This window comes from Benincasa hispida, chromosome 7 (genome assembly GCF_009727055.1).
Source record: "Benincasa hispida cultivar B227 chromosome 7, ASM972705v1, whole genome shotgun sequence".
Taxonomy (NCBI): Eukaryota; Viridiplantae; Streptophyta; class Magnoliopsida; order Cucurbitales; family Cucurbitaceae; genus Benincasa; species Benincasa hispida.
In genome coordinates, this window is record NC_052355.1 from 33,197,859 (window position 1) to 33,215,591 (window position 17,733).

The 17,733-nt window shown below is 35.5% G+C and overlaps 1 protein-coding gene across 1 annotated transcript; it reads left to right on the forward strand.

Moving 5' to 3' along the window:
- Nucleotides 1-279: 279 nt before the first annotated feature.
- On the forward strand, nucleotides 280-4,847 carry LOC120082202 (probable serine/threonine-protein kinase PBL7). Its single transcript, XM_039037474.1, has 5 exons — nucleotides 280-545; nucleotides 1,466-1,665; nucleotides 2,675-2,864; nucleotides 2,979-3,370; nucleotides 4,173-4,847. Exons 1-5 carry the CDS (start codon nucleotides 446-448, stop codon nucleotides 4,437-4,439), a joined length of 1,149 nt encoding a protein of 382 aa, XP_038893402.1. The 5' UTR covers nucleotides 280-445; the 3' UTR covers nucleotides 4,440-4,847.
- The last annotated feature ends 12,886 nt before the right edge of the window (nucleotides 4,848-17,733 follow it).

Genomic DNA, 17,733 nt, shown 5'->3' on the forward strand with positions numbered 1-17,733 from the left:
TTGAAGACTTTATTTGGATTATTTAGATGGTCAATCCAACCAACTCGAATTTTAAGTTAGTCTTTAAAATACCCTCAATACAATACAACTCAACTCAGGTACACCAACATAATATATAGTTTTATTTTATTTTATTTAAAATGTTTCAAAGCATACAATTTTTTTTTCTTTTTTTTTTTTTTCAAAGAATCTTTTTAGACTTATCCCCTCCGTTCTACTATTTTCGAGCACTTTTGGGGCAGTCAATGGAAAAAAGAACGAAATCCGGGCGGCGTTTCATGAATTGAGTAAAGTGCAAGGATGTATCTGCAAAAAAGAGATTGGTAAGAAAAGAAGGATATATGCTGGGAAGAGTGTGTGAAATTTTAACCTTCTCTCTCAGTTCTCTCTGTAGGCTTCGGTGATACTCTCAGAGAGAGAGAGAGAGACAGACAGAGATTACGCCATGGGATGGTTTCTCTGTTCTGGAAGTTCAAATAAGAAGGGAAAATATCAGCAGCAGCAGGTTCACAAGAAGGACGATGATCCGATCCCATCAACTTCAGGTAAAGTTATGGACAATGTTCAACAATTTATCGCTTCTATTTCCCTTCAATTCGAGATTTTACTGAAGTTTTTATGCAAATGTACACTGGGGAGTTTAGTTTCCTTGACTTTGGACAGGAAATCCATCGGCAATAGCAATGGTTCTGCCATTGATGGGGATTAGCAAGGATTTTAATGGGGGGGTGTTTTAATTGTCCCTTTTGTGTTTTTGGATTTGTTTTTGTTTATGTGCTATTGGGTTTTGTTTTCAGCCTGAATTGAGTTCTAGAAAGCAGCTTCAAGGAATTTTATGTGGTGTTTAGATTTGTTCTTGGAGTCTTTTTCTTTCTTCTTTCCTTTTCCTTTTTTTCTTTTGAGGATTGTTGATGGTTTTTTTGCAATGGTTTGAGATTTTAGCATCTTATAGCGAATGGTTGATGATTTTTTTTTTTTCGTCAGAGAATTATGAGACATCTCTGTTAGTTGCTTTATAAAACGCATTATTAAGAATTCCCATTTTGAGTTGTTTTGTTTTACTGTATATGATGGTGCCTGGATTATGTCCTCTGTTATAAACTTAATTCAACTCCATTTTTCTGACGGCTCTTTCTCTTTTCCTTGGTGGCATCTACTCTTTCTTTGTGTTATTGCATCAATTTTTTCATTTTGTGTTGTTGGACTGTTAGATGACCTCTTTTTCTTTTGGGGGAAAAATTTGTGTTGTCTGATGCATTTCTGGTCTGCCATGTATTGCAGTTGCTGCTGTTGATGGATGTTGTTTCCTACTATTTCTTATTAAATGTGACCAAATCATTCTACGTTTATCTATAGTTTATTTTTCAATTATGCCTATATATTTGAATTATCAAAATTTCCTTTCACTCCTTTGCAAAATTTGTTTATTGAATATTGTTTCGTAAACCCATTGTTTCATATGCAGAAAAATTGATGGTAAAGCCGACATTTAGTGGGAAGAACGAGGCCCTGAAAGATGGAGGTTCTGATCAAATTGCAGGACAAACAATTACATTCTCATTCCGAGAGTTGGCAGCTGCAACAAAGTATTTTAGAGCCGACTGTCTTTTAGGTGAAGGAGGTTTTGGTCAAGTTTATAAAGGACGATTGGAGAGCATAAATCAGGTAGATTTTGGGTATTTTTTTCCCTTCATTGGAGTAAACATGACAATCGGTTCATTGCGGCCTTAAACTCTTATTACTAGACACATTCACATAGCACACATATTCTCAAGTCAAGTTTGTTTTTGTAAGGTTAACTTTCTATTGCTTTATTTCTTCATCCATGAAGTCTTGTAACATTGGATATTTCTGCTATCTGTGCTGCAAGATTGAGCAATCCTAAAATTTTTTACATACCTATCTTATTCTATTGGATGAGTTTTGGTGGAAAGCTTTTTACCAGTTTAGTTGACCTCACTCCTGTCAGCGGTGTCATTCTCTTTAACAAAAGATAAAATTCTAGCATTGGTCTGTACTCTGCATAACTCCTAATGATGATAGCTAAGTTGGCATTAACACTAGTCACTAACTTTGCACACCTTGCCCATTCTGTTGATCTTATTACATAATACATACAGCTCATATTGAATATAAAATGATTCTAGAAAAATGCTTTATTGGGGTGGCACATTTGTACTAAAACCATTCAACCATTCTTAAGTGAGAAATAATTAAAATTTGTAGCTTGAGTATACTTACTTTGATGAAACCTTCCGCAGAAATCTAAAAGTCATTAGCAAAAAGAATTGATATTGTGATTGCTTAGTTGCTAAAATCATCATTCGACCTGAATTTTTTTTGTAATATATATGTATATTGGACTGTAACTATCAAGTTATTTACAAAATTTTGGTATTGTCTATAGCAGCTTGATTATACTGGAAGGAAAATGAAGATGTAAAATTGAGTACTCTCTCTCACACATGCACGTAATGCACAGACAAAAAATCTAAAGAATAGATGAAATGAACTAAATGTCCAATTTACTGCATTTGTTTGAAAGCCTTTATTTGAAATGCTGGACGATTTTTAATTTCCACACTCCCTATACTGGGCGTAGTCTTCAAATTGAGTTTTAAGCTTGGTAGGTGGTGCAGGAAGGTTCTGATATTTGTAATTCTGTTGAATGCAGGCAGTCGCCATCAAGCAACTTGATCGAAATGGGCTACAAGGAAACAGGGAATTCCTCGTTGAAGTACTAATGTTAAGCCTACTCCATCACCCAAATCTTGTTAATTTAATTGGCTATTGTGCTGATGGTGATCAGAGACTATTGGTTTATGAATATATGCCATTGGGATCGTTGGAAGACCATTTACATGGTTTGCATCTACATTGTTCATTGTCTTCATTCTTCAGTAAACTTTCCCTTCTGCGTACTTCTTTGATCCTGTTTCTTTTGAGGTAATGACATCATCATAACATGCTTGTGCCAGATCTCCCACCCGATAAAAGACGACTTGACTGGAATACGAGAATGAAAATAGCTGCTGGTGCTGCAAAGGGATTAGAGTATTTGCATGACAAAGCTAACCCCCCAGTTATATATCGTGATCTGAAATGCTCTAACATCCTGCTTGGTGAAGATTACCATCCTAAGCTTTCCGATTTTGGCTTGGCAAAATTGGGCCCCGTGGGGGATAACACTCACGTATCCACAAGAGTGATGGGAACATATGGATACTGTGCGCCTGAGTATGCAATGACAGGCCAGCTCACTTTAAAATCAGATGTCTATAGCTTTGGAGTTGTTCTACTTGAAATTATTACTGGGAGAAAAGCCATTGACAATTCAAGAGCCGCAGGGGAACATAATTTGGTGGCATGGGTAGAAATCATCTCTTCCTTTTCATTTTTAAGCATCCAGTTCATGCCTTCCAATTTTACTGTTTTACATTAATATGCTGTTCTAAAGATCATCCTTGTACCAAGCAGATTGAATGTTTTACCCACGATCAATTACAACTCATGCATACACACACCACAACGTGACTCTCATTGAGATAAAGCAGAGGTGAAACATAGACTGAGTTGTGCTACCGGGCATGGATTAGGAAAATATGTTTTGTACTTTTGCAGTTTAGAAAACTACTTTGTTGATTTGCATGTTCATTCATGATAGAGTGGTCATTTTATTGCCAAATATTTTATAAAGTAATAATTAGGTACAACCATCTCCATGCATCCCCTTCAATCACAAAGGAAAATATATATGTATATATGTTTAGATCCATGGATATGAGGTAGCAACTACTTTTATTTTATACCCTCTACACTCTGGATGGTCATAACTTGTAAGAAGCTGAACCATGATTGTGTTTGTTGTCATTTGCTTGAGTGTTTATTGCTGTTACCTTCCTAATTAACTATTATAGAGATTTTGAACTTTGTGGATCTGGAATTACCTTTTGTTAGATCAATTCCATTATAAGACTGATTTTGTTATATATTCCTTGAAATATTACAGTTCATAAGCCGAATCAAGTAAATATATAATGTGCCGCATCTTCAAATACAATTTATGCCAAATGATATGATTTGTGACTTTATAGTTGTTTATATGTCCTGTAGTAAAAATGGGAAGAATCATATATTTGTAGTCTGAAAAGTCTTACTTTTCTTCATCTCAGGCACAACCCTTATTTAAAGACAGACGGAAATTTTCGCAGATGGCTGATCCATTGCTCCAAGGACAATACCCGGTCAGAGGCTTATATCAAGCTCTTGCAGTAGCTGCAATGTGTGTTCAGGAACAACCTCATATGCGACCACTTATTGCTGATGTTGTCACAGCTCTTACATATCTTGCCTCCCAAAAATACGACCCTGAAACCCAGCCAGTTCAAAGCGCTCGCAGTAGCTTGTCCACACCTAGATCTTCTAGAAGAGAACTGTGAAGTTGTTCAAACAGAAGCTAACATGAAACCAAATTCTAATCATCGGATTCTTGCATCCTTTGTAACTCCTCGTCAGCTTTCTCTACGTTGACATGCCGTAGACTTGATTTACAATGTCATTCCGAGCTTATCAAACAAGTAGCCAAGCCAGGCATGTCTACTGGTGTCTGTTTATTGGCCTCTTCCTAGCTGCAGTTGCATACCAGATAGCTCCTCTACTCCCAGGTTTTGATCTACGTAGAAAACTTTTAATTCTTTTGTTACATCTATTCTTCCCCACCTGTTCCTTCTTGCACAAGATTCTTTATGTACAATTGAGCTTGGTATTTTTGTATCTATATAGAAATAGGTTTTTGTTTAAAGGATTATCCCACCTTACCTGAAATGTTACAATCTTAGTCAACGGTTTACCGACGTTTCAAAGCGAACTGTCCCCCAATTGCTCTGGATTTGTATACACTTCGATTTGCAAAAGCTTGGCACCATTCTTATATCATCATGAATGCTGAGGCATTTTGATCCTTTTTAGTTCTCAGCAACGAATTTGGGCAACAATTACTCTACAAATATGCATACTTGGAATGTAAAACCGATTCTGATACGGCAGGGGTAGAGCCAATAACAATATATGAGAGACAATTGATACCTTGATTTGTCTTTATCTTTAAAATGTATATATGAACTTTGATACTTCTCGCTGTGATAGTGTTTGCCGTTGAAGTGTTCTTTTTTTAGTTCAACAATTGTAGGAACGATAATTGAAATTTGAATTTTGGAGGGTAACAAGTATCTTATCTAATTAGTCATTAATAATGCTTGAATTGGCTCTAATAGAGTGTCTTTTAAGGTATTATGAGTTAAAACCATAAAGGCAAGATGAAATGAATCACTACTTGTACAAAAAAAAAAGAAAAAAAAGTAAAAAAAAAACTACTAATACTTATAGTTTGTTGCCTTTCTGCTTTTGACTTCCCAGGATCACCAGAGCCACATTGCAAGTGAAAGAAACTGAACAAATGGACCTCTTTTTACTTTTGCTTTTCCCTTTTTATTTCATTACAGGAGCAATAGAAAATAAAGTATCAAGCATACATTTATTCCCAATAATTTATCACTCTTTTTGGAAAATACATTTTCATCAAAGTAATATATTGAGAGGGTTTAAGTAAGGGATTATCATTTGTTTTCTGAAATGTAGATAAAATAACAAAGAAATCAATTGGTGAATGTATTGTTTAGCTTCAATTTCAAAAATAAAAAACCAAAAATCAAGTCTTGGTGACAATTTCGTTTTTAATTTTCTATTTTTGAAATTCATGCCTGTTTCATTTCAAATTTTCAATTATGTTTTTTATATTTCTTAAAGAAGCACTTCTAACTCCTAATCAAGTTCTAAAACAAAAATATGAATTTCAAATATACCTTTCTTAGTTCCCATTTTGGAAACTATTTGGTTTTTGACTTTTGAGAATTAAGTATATTTTTCTCAAATTCTTATAATACTTTCCATTTTTCTTGAGTAAAATAGTCGAATTTTTGGTCAATTTTTTTTTTTAAAAAAGACAAAAGTAGGTTTTCAAAACTCTCTCTCTTTTTTAGTTTTTACAACTTGGTTTGATTTTTGAAAAAAAAAAAAGGTAGAAAGTCTAATGTTTGGGTCTCTAAAGGATTTTGTTTCATGGAATTGAACTTATTTTTATGTTGATTTATGCAAATGTAGTTTAACTCTTCCATTTATAGAGTTTTCATGTGAGTTCTGTGGCCTTGGTTTGTCCATAATTGGATTTTGAGCTTGCTTGGCATTTGAGTCACGTTAAGTTTATTTTTAGACTTAATTGAATATGGACCCAAATTGGACAAAATTGGTTTATTCAATTCAATGATCATAGTGAAAACATGTGTCACATTTGGGGCCAGCTCTTGTCTTCAATTTCAACTCGAGACACATTTAATTGGAGAATTGGAGCGTATGACACAATTTAGGGTTTCGTTATGAAAAATGGGAAAATTAGCCAATAATAAGATTTATGACAACTTATGTGACATGCACATGACCACAAAATTCTAAATATACCTGATCAGTCCTTGTCTAGTTCGTAGTTGTTGTTGTTGATGAAACTACAAATACATGATAAAGATAAATGTAGAATCATAAATAAGGTCGAGTCCGGATGATTGCTAATCTTAACTGTCCTCTTGATTTTTCTCATATAGTTAACATAATCTACCTATTTTTATTATTAATTTAGTTTTTTTAACCAATTTTCGAATTAATCTCACTTTAATTAAATATCCAGATTTTTCTACCAAATTTTATATTTTAAATTTTCATAAATTATCAAATTTCAAATTTATTCTAATCTTTGAATTGTTTTTCATAATTTTATACATATTCTTAATAAATTCGCTGGATATTTCTCATATCCTTGAAGGTTTAAATTATTATTTTAACAATTTGGAAAAAAATATCCATCACTATTGTAGAAAAATACACATCACTTTTGTTATTCATACAAAGTATTTATCTATTTAGGTTTTCTTATATTTTTTTCACAAGCTATTGTTTTTGCTATGACTTTGCAACTTATTAGACTTCTCTTTTCCTCTTTTCCTGTTCATTTGTTCTTGTATGACGATTCAATATTCTTTTGTTTCATTATTATAATAAACTTTATTTGTTTTTTGGCCAAAAAAGTTGAAATCTTGTTCATCAGAGAGAATCGGAGTTAAACACTACAATAAATCGGAACTTTCACGGATGCGGGGAATACCAGAGAATTGGAGTTATGATTTTGTATGGTGGTTGACTATTTTCTAATATACATGTGAATCTTGCGAATACACTATACACTTGAATAAGAGCACATTATTATCAATTTTGGTTTATCTAACTCTTTTTTAATTGGTTTAACTTTTGTTACCGGATTTAATTTTATCTAAATATTTTTTCATTAGTTTAAACATGTTATTAGCTTCAAAATGTAATATAAAGTTAAACGTATTTTCAGTTTGCCTTCGATGGGCTCTAAAAATTAACTAATATACATTTACAAATACATTGTGTGAAACCCGGATTTTCATTTTTCCTACTTAAGTAGGTGTTAAAAGGAATTAACTAAGTGAAAGTTAAATTCTATGTTGAAGTGAAGGAAATTTCTAAGTGTTTAAATAGATTGTTGAGTAGCTTTGAGATAAGCCTTAACTAGTAGAGAATTGGCTAAGTATAACCCATGCGTTGGAAGCTGGAACATTGACTAAGTGTTGTCCATGCATTGGCCTTGCTCAATTAGAGATTATTTGGGGCGTTGAAGGAAGCCAAAGTGTGGCCAAGAGAAATGCATGCGGCAGCCAATGTTTTGAGAGGTTAGAAAAACGCATGCGACAGCCTCAAGTTGTGCAGACAAGGGCGATGCTACGGGATGGATGTGCACGCAATGATCGTGTATGCGGCGATGGTATGCGCAAGGGCATGCAATGTGAGGGCATGCGGCGTGTCACAATCGCTCTTTCGGAAGCTTCTCTTAGCGATTGTGCGGCACTTGTTCCTGCTCACGAACAAGTCAGCCAACTCGAATACGGACTGCTGGTGGCCACACACGCGAGTGCCTCTCGTAACCTTCACCCCCTTTTAGGAAAACGGTTTTAGAAAACGGTTTGGAGAAAAGGTTTTCGTAAGAAGTTTTTGTTAGTGTGAATAAAGAAAGAAGGATTGTAGTAGACTAGAAAGCAATAAGCAACAAAACAGCTTTATAGAGTACTACTCCGGGTATGAGGAAGTGATGGTTAGTCTATCCCCATATAGTGCATTCTGAACAAAAGCCAACTGGCGCCCCTTGCATATGCAAAAGGGCGAGTGGTCACTTACAATGAAAATGTAAAGAAAGCAAGCTAACTAAGCTAATACAATACAAGATATGAAAGTATGCTAGAAGGGGGTTGGATTGGGCATGCGGCCATGGGCAACAGGCCCTGGACAAGCATGACCGTGACACGGCGCGAGGGCATGCGACGATACTGCGTAAGGGCATGTGGCGATACTACGCGAGGGCATGTGGCGATACTGCGCGATGGCATGCGACAATACTACGCGATGGGGGCATGCAACGATGCTATGCATTGGTATTATGTGGCTGTAACGACCCGACCTTTTTGAGTACTCTGATAAGGGTCGTTACTCATAACTACACATTTACATTCAAAACATTTCGACCATTGAGAAAAATAAATTTCATTAAAATAATAAAAACAGTTTTCCAAAATAAATAACAAATAAGTAAAACCTTTATTCGGGGCCCCTAAAATAATGAAGAAAAAAAATAACTTGATTTTTTATAACTAACTTAGCTTCGTTTTTTTAAAGGTGATTTTTTTTTCTTTTTATAACTAACTTAGCTTCGTTTTTTTTTAAAAAAAATCTATACTATTTAAAAGGATTATGGGAGAAATATTTGATTTTCCTTTTTGGCCTTTTAAAGGTAAAATAAAAATTAAAAACAAACCTATAACCTATGGGGTAGAAGCATTTAATTGCTCCTTTTATCTCTTTTAGTTGATGATTATAAGGATGTTTTACGTAATTTGACATTTAAATCATTAAAAAAATCACATTTTATCTTTAATGTCTCGAGAAATTCTTATAAATAGAAAAGTCCCATAAATATTTACAGTTTATATTAAAAAGTTTCAAAAGTGCTTGTACTTTTAAAATTTTTTGCTTAAATATTTTTTTTATTTAAAAATCCCCTAATATCTATTTCAAGTTAAATAAAGATAAAATAAAAAAGAAAAACAAATCACTTTTTACCCTATAACCATCTAATCTCTTATTCACGATTTTTTTTTAAAAAAAAATATTGTATCTCTAATATTCTGTACTTCACATTAAATAAAGATTTTTTTAATAAATAATGAAAAAAATAGGGTTGGGGGAAGTAATTTAAAAAATAGGTGTTTTGGGAAAGTATTGACAAATTTAGGGTAGTGAAATCGTGTACCCGGTACACGATTTCCATGTGGCATATCGTGTACCTGGTACACGAGTACCATTTAATCTAGTCAGAGCTTGCTGGTTGACCGGTCAAGCGAACTCGTATACCCAGTACATGAGTTGCTTATAATTTTTTTTTAAAAAAAGTTAATTGTTTAAAACTTAATTTTTTCTATTGAATGAAAATTTTGGACGCAATCACAAGTCACCACGTCGTTTGCTAAATTAATGACGAATTTCTAAAATCATTGACTTTGGGTCCAATTAGAAGTTGTCACATGTCCCGAATTGAATTGAAGACAAGTTTTAGTGACGTCACGCGGATGAACCAGATGAAGATTAAATTGGTTCAATTTGATATTACTATTTGGGCTTAAAGTCCAAACACAAAAAAAAAAAAAAAAAAAAAAAAAAAAATTGAGTTGGACCCAAATTCCAGATCTGGCCCAAAACCAACTAATTGGGCCAAAGGGTCAGGCCCATGGACCAACCAAGCCCACGAAGCCCACCTGAAAACTCTATAAATAGAGAAGTTCTCTTCATTTGTAAGGACAACATTTTCTACACTCAGAAGACCCAAAGAGAATTTACTAACAAGCAGAGGACTCCCAAGATTCCTGAAACTGCACTCCTATAAGGCAGAAGACCTTTGAAGATACAAATACTCTTCCAAGATTTCTACTTCAAGCTTCCAAGACTCCTGAAGTTGCACTCCTATAAGGTAGAAGACCTTTGAAGATACAAATACTCTTCCAAGACTTCTACTTCAAGCTTCCAAGACTCCTGAAGCTACACTCCTATAAGGCATAAGACCTTTAAAGACACAAATACTCTTCCAAAACTTCTATTTCAAACTTCCAAGACTCTTTAGTTCATCAGAAGAGGTACACAACCACCTAAGTATAATACTACAAGATTGATGTTGATCATCCCTGTTAAAGAATGACACTTCAGATTGAAGATGTTCATCCCTATTGGGGGCAACACAATGGGTTGAAGATGTTCATCCCTCGTAAGGAGCCAACACAATAGATAAAAGGCACACACGTGGAATGCACTTCACTTCCTCTTTAAAAGTAAACTTATATGCTCCTCCATCTTCAAGTTTAGAGGCTTTATTGATGCTTCATCTTCATGCTCAAAGTCACAAAGTCAAGCCTACTGCCAAAGCTTCATGCTTCATCAAACTCAAATGCAAAGAATTTGTCGATGCTTTGTCAAACTCAAGTGCGAAGGTCTCATCGATGCTTCTCCATATTTAAGTTCAAAGGCTTCATCGATGCTTCTCCATCTTTAAGTTAAAAGGCTTCGTTGATGCCTTTCCATCTTTAAGTTCAAGATTAGCATGCATGGTCCCACTTCCATCTTTAAGTTAAAGGTCGGTGTGCATGACTCCGCTCCATCTTCAAGTTCAAGATCGGTGTGCATGGCTCGGCTCCATCTTCAATGACTCGGTCTACAAAATCATGACGCAGCTTCGCTTCATCTTCAAACTAATGACGTGACTTCATTTCATCTTCAAAGTAGTGGCGTGACTTCGTTTCATCTCCAAACTAATGACGCGGCTTCGCTTCATCTCCAAGTCGTGGCGTGGCTTCGTTTCATCTTCAAACTAATGACGCGNCTTCACTTCATCTTCAAAGTCGTGACGTGGCTTCGTTTCATCTCCAAATTAATGACGCGGTTTAGCTTCATCTCCAAGTCGTGGCTTGGCTTCGTTTCATCTCCAAACTGATGACACGACTTCGCTCCATCTTCAAAGTAGTGGTGCGGTTTCGTTTCCTCTTTAAAATATTGGTACAACTTCACCTCTTCTCCAAAATTTATGTAGCTTCGCTTCCTCTAAAAAAATGTGGGTGTGGTTCTACCTCATATGCGAGATCAAGTTTGGTTTGTCTAGCTCTACCTCATATGCGAGGACGACTCTAGTCCATCCGGCTCCACCTCATATGTGAGGACAACTCTGGTCTGTCTGGCTCCGCCTTGTACGCGAGATCGACTCTAGCCAACCTGACTCCGTTTAAAATCTTGATGGCACATTCTTCTCATCTTCAAGGTTTGATGGCATATCCGCCTCATCTTCGAATATTCAATGGCATATTTCCTTTATCTTTAAATTTTGATCAAGGAGTAACATAACAAGGCAAATCTTTCGAGGATCCTCCCTAAGGTGATCGAATGGGAGAGTTGTATGCCTTTGTGGGGCCCCTTCCCATGACGATCAGAATACACGAGCGGCATTACAAGGTAGACCTTTCCGAGATCCTCCCTAGGGTGATCGAATGGGAGAGTTGTAAGCCTTTGTGGGGTCCCTCTCATGACGATTAGGATACACGAGCGATGCTATAAGGTAGACCTTTCCGAGATCCTCCCTAGGGTGATCGAATGGGAGAGTTGTAAGCCTTTGCGGAGCCTCTCCCATGACGACCAGGATGTACGAATGGTTGCACCGTAACTCCTACAAAAAAAAAGTAGGGGACAAGTTAGTAAAAAATAATAATAATAATAATAAAAGATAGAAAAAAAAAAAAGAGGAGCCCTAATTCCCCATCCTTCCTTCTTTATCCCTTCTCCTCACTTACAGCTTCCTATTGCAATCCAAGTCTGATTGACAAAGGATGGAAAGGACGTAAGAACGAAAGAGATCACAATACAAGATGAAGAAGAGCATGCGTCCTGCCAATATTTATATAGCTAAGTTCGATGGGATTTTTTTTCTACTAATCAGTTGAAATCTGATAAAATCACGGTAGTTACTCGAACTGAATACTGTTTATTTTGTTGTGGAACTCTGATTCTTGCTGAAATTAGTTAAGAGTCAACAAAAAAGGATCATGCTTGATTGGAGGCTGCCTGAATTAGGGGTCACGGTGGAGTTTTGGATCCACAGATTCAACGACGAGGAGTTTTGAGCTTAAGACTTGAGAGAATCTGGCATAAGTCAACAGTATAGAGAAGGAAATCTTGCTAAGGCTGGTATTGCTAGCCACAAAGCAGACGGCTGCTTGAAAAAAAAATTATTATTAATAAAAAAAAGAAAAAAAATTTATTATTAATAAAATAATAATAATAATAAAAAAAAAGGGAGAATCTCGCTCGAAATCCTCTCGCTGGTGTCGCTCTCTCCCACGATCTCGCTCTCTCCCACAATCTCGCTCGAAATGCTCTCGCTGATCTCGCTCCCTCTCACGATCTCTCTCTCTCCAGTGTCGCTCTCTCCCACAATCTCGGTTGAAATGCTCTCGCTGATCTCGCTCTCTCCCACAATCTCGCTCTCTCCAGTATCGCTCTTTCCTAAAATCTCGCTCTCTCCCACTTTCTCGCTCAAAATCTTGCTCTCTCCAACAAACTTCACATGCTAATTGCAAGCACTGCAAATAGAAGATTATAAAAAGAGAGGAACTTGTGAACTTAGTCACCACCTTGGTGCCTTCAGAGACAACGTGTTTGGCCAATTCTTGAAGATATCGTTGATGAAGCTGTTCATGATACCCATGGCCTTGCTGGAAATACCGATGTCTGGATGAACTTGCTTCAGCACCTTGAAGATGTAGATCTTCTACGTTTCTACACTCTTCTTCGTCCTCTTCTTCTTCTTCTTGTCTCCGATAGCAGAGTATCATTCCTTCTTCAACTGTTAAACGAATTGAATTCGATTCTCAAATTAAGTTCCTGGTGAAGTTGGTAGGGTATCACCATGAAGTTGGTAGGGTCTCGCTGGTAATGGTTTGGTATCGCTGGTAACGGTTTGGTATTGCTGGTAATGGCTTGATCTCGCTAGTAAGGTTGTCTTCCAATACGTTGGCTCTCCAAAATCTCTTCCATTTAAGTTCAAATTCATATTCCATTCAAATTGGAATTAAAATCAACTGTTATTCCAAATCTTAGTCTAAAGTTTCTAATCCAAATTTTTATTCTAAATTCAAGCTAGTCAAATCGGGTGAGATAAATGTCAAATCCGTCCCAAATTAAAATTTAGCCATGTCCTAAATTTTATCAATATTCGAATGGTTAACCTTGATATTGAGTTATGAATAAAATATCGAGTCAAAATTTGACTATATTCCAAATTTTATCTCAAATTTAAATCAACCTTAGTTTCTATACTCATTTCCAAGTAAAATTGAGTATATCCCAAATTTTTATCTCAAACCAAAATTGATCAAGATTCAATTTCACCCCAAATTCTATTCCGAATTCGAATTAAATTAAATTTACAAATAAAGTGGAACATAAATTCTACTTAGTTTAATTAAAGTTTACTTAGCGAAAGTGTGTCAACGAACAAGATTTCAAATCAAAATTTTGAGCTAAATTCTCATATTTTTGATCATGATATGCATTAAATTAAAAGAGTAAAAAAAATCATACTTTGATCTCAAATTACATTTTTTTCGAAATTCATCCACCTAATAATACGTGCATAAATCTCAAAAAGGGGGCATTTGCTAAATTAATGACAAATTTCTAAATCATTGACTTTGGGTCCAATTAGAAGTTGACACATGTCCCGAATTGAATTGAAGACAAGTTTCGATGACGTCATGCGGATGAATCAGATGAGATTAAATTGGTCCAATTTGATATTACTATTTGGGCTTAAAGTCCAAACTACAAAAAAAAGTTGAATTGGACCCAAATTTCAGATCAGGCCTAAAACCAACTAATTGGACCCAAGGGTCAGGCCCATGGACCAACCAAGCCCACGAAGCCCACCTAAAAACTCTATAAATAGAGAAGTTCTCTTCATTTGTAAGAGCAGCATTTTCTACACTCAGAAGACCCAGAGAGAATTCACTAACAAGCAGAGGACTCCCAAGACTCCTGAAGCTGCACTCCTATAAGACATAAGACCTTTGAAGATACAAATACTCTTCTAAGACTTCTACTTCAAGCTTCCAAGACTCCTGAAATTGCACTCCTATAAGGCAGAAGACCTTGAAGATATAAATACTCTTCCAAGACTTCTACTTCAAGCTTCCAAGACTCCTGAAGCTGCACTTCTATAAGGCAGAATACAAATACTCTTCCAAGACTTCTATTTCAAACTTCCAAGACTCTTAAAGCTACACTTCTATAAGGCAGAAGACCGTTGAAGACACAAATACTCTTCCAAGACTTCTACTTCAAGAATGTTCGATGCTTTCCTTCTCCAAGTCAAGCATATTCACCCAACTAAGAGAAAATCAGAGGATCAAATATTAGAGATCGAACCACATCGCATCAAATCAACTCCAACATCAACACCAACTCAAATTCAACTCCACGAAACACGTTTCTCCAGAAACCTCGTGTGAACACCTTCATTGTTGCTTATAATTTTTTTAATTGTTAAACTTAATTATTAAACTTAATTCTTTCATTATTAAACTTAATTATATATTTAATCTACAATGAAAATATCTTGCACTCATATTAAAAAAAAATACCATGATATTAAATAATATTTACAATTAGTTCTTTTGAGATTTGCAATTTGAAAATGATACAATATGAGATTTAAAAATGACCCCCCCTCCCCCCCCTGGCCCTTAATCCTCATGGGGTTGTCTTCGTGTCCCTCTAAATTAGGTTCACCCTGTTGTCGCTGTCGTCTACGATGAATATGTCTTCGATCGGTGTTAGCAACATTGAGTCGTCTTATTTGTTGAATAATACTTTCTACGTTCATCAGTGTTTGCTGATACATTGAACTCAATTCTAGAAGGTTGTTCTGCACTGAATATTGTTGAACATCACCGATAAAATTATTCTGTAGAATAAAAAAAATATTAAACAATATTCATATTATATATATGGAAAATGTTTGATTTGAAATATCTTACCATACAGTAATAGTAAGTACCATCTGGTGAGATAAATCGCCTGTGATCAAATTGTACCAGGGAAAGTAGTCGTTTGATACAGCTGGCCCATCTGTTAATTCTCCCTGTGCACAATGATCATGTCGTCCATGCCAATAGGATAAATACTCCGCATGGATTTGACGTCAGTCTTGGTCATACTTACCTTTTAAATCGATCTGGTGTAGTTCTGGGAGTGTATAGGACAACGAAGGTATCGTTTGTCATATCCCGAACTGTCTCAGCACACGATCTGGATGATGCCACTCTACTATATAAAAGCATATAAGAGGGATAACAGTCAACCAGATGTCTTCACCATCACGACAATAATCAAGTAAGGACGACCAAATCTATGAGTATGGCGTCCAAATAACCTTAAAAAAAAGTATACATATAAAATTTTTTAAATATTCATTTATGTACATATTTACTACCTGATTGGGCGTCAGCATGTCGAATGTTTTCCTATACACGAGCAACATATTTGCTGACTGTTCAGAGGCAACTAGTACACCACTCCATCTAAAATTATAAAAAATACAATTAATTTATATTCTTACATAAAATGATAACGAAATAAATATATAAATAAAATAATACCTGACACTAAGTGGCCGATGATCTGGAGCCTATAGTTGGACTTGTGGTGCTACGATTGGAAATCGATTATAAGCCTACACTTGTAATAATATCAGTGGCCTCGCTATTTCCAACGCTTGTGCATAGGAAGCCCGACAAGGTTCTCTGTATAACCATGCAAGACATGCACCACCCTACGAGTACGTACCAGCATGTTTGAAATCAGACAATAATGGAAGGAACATGAGATGCACCAATGTATTTGACTTGTCAGCAAATAAAAATCCTCCAATAAGCTGCAGGATGTATGCTCGTGCGTACCTACGTACGCTGATGTCGTAATAGTGCATTCTCCACAGGGCAGGTGAAATGTGTAGGTCTTTGGTCTCCAGTGCTCAACTAGAGCAGTAATCAGGTGCTAATCAAGCTGTATGAAACCAATCTGTGCAACCCCAAGAAAACCTGCCTCCTGAACGTATGGAATGATGCGATGATCAAATGGGATAGTACTTTGTGCAGTTGCCTCCCTCCTCCGACAACTCAACACTATAGTGGACGAACTATCCCATACTGCTTGTGGACGATGCGTGTTTTGTTGGTACAATTGGACAGGATTAGAAAGACCAGGCTCCATTACCTAAAAAGTTCAAATTATATTACATAATAGAATCGATAACATAAAATATACATAAAATAAGTTTATTAAATAAATTCATTATAAATACATAAAAAATACAAATATATGAAATATACAATTAATGGTCTATAATGGTTGAACCCTTCTCTTGCAGGACCAAAAGACCAAAAAACTCGTCCAAAAATAGTCATATCTGGCACATCAGAGGGAAGAAAAAACCAGTCTGTTCGTGTTCCTGGGTTGTAATGAACAACATCACTTAGCCAATACGGAAGCTCCGAATATGATTTCTCTCAATCGTCAAACACAACAATTAACGCTTTTCTCTTGGCTTGCCACACCTGTCTATAATTGACATTATAGCCATATTTTCTTTTAATGGCTTCTTGAAGTAGGGCCACAGGTACTCCAGGATCAACTCTAACTAAATTCTAAATTTCGATACTCATGAAATTTGAATCCAATTGTGAATAATCCTGTGTCAACTCTGAAAAAAAACATGAGTGTTCTTCTTGAAGTTTTGTGATTTCAAACATCCCATGACTTTACGCCGACATGCCCGTAGCCTCCAAGCACACCCGTCACTCCAGGATTTACATTTAACATACCAAAGGTCCTGATTTGATTCCACTACGACAATTTCGTAGTGTTCCGTCACATAATATTTTTTTATAGCAAGCTGTAAATCTTCTTTGGTATTAAATAACATTCCCTTATGTATTAAACTATAGTTATCTACTCCTATATTCATTTCTTCCAAAGTAGACCCTAGTTCAAACGTTGAATTTATCATTTCCCAATCTATTTGGTTGAACATTTTCGACGGTACCAACTCAAGATCTTATTCACCACTACCGTCGTTTCCAAATAATTCATCCACTTCAACGTCGATGTCGCTATCTCCATCATTTCCAGGTTCAAGAATTACTAAATCTTCAGGACGCATCGACATATTTATTATGTTTTTTTTCAACTATTATAGTCGACAAAAAAAATATGTTAATATGTCAACCCAACAAACTCTAAATTCTAAGTTTTCTAAGTTTTCTAAGTTTAAATTAATCATATATAAACTAAATCATACATAAGCTACATATAAGATTTCTACATAATACACTATACAACATAAACTATATAATACACTATACATAAATTATACATACATAAACTATACATAAATTATACATACATAAATTCTACATACATAAACTATACATACATAAACTATAACTATACATAAACTAT

Excerpts from the sequence above, each read along its gene's own strand:
- LOC120082202 (XM_039037474.1), top strand. The coding sequence starts at position 446 with ATGGGATGGTTTCTCTGTTCTGGAAGTTCAAATAAGAAGGGAAAATAT. Across the intron at positions 546-1,465 it reads TCCGATCCCATCAACTTCAG|AAAAATTGATGGTAAAGCCG; the intron begins GTAAAGTTATGG and ends TTTCATATGCAG. Across the intron at positions 3,371-4,172 it reads AACATAATTTGGTGGCATGG|GCACAACCCTTATTTAAAGA; the intron begins GTAGAAATCATC and ends TCTTCATCTCAG.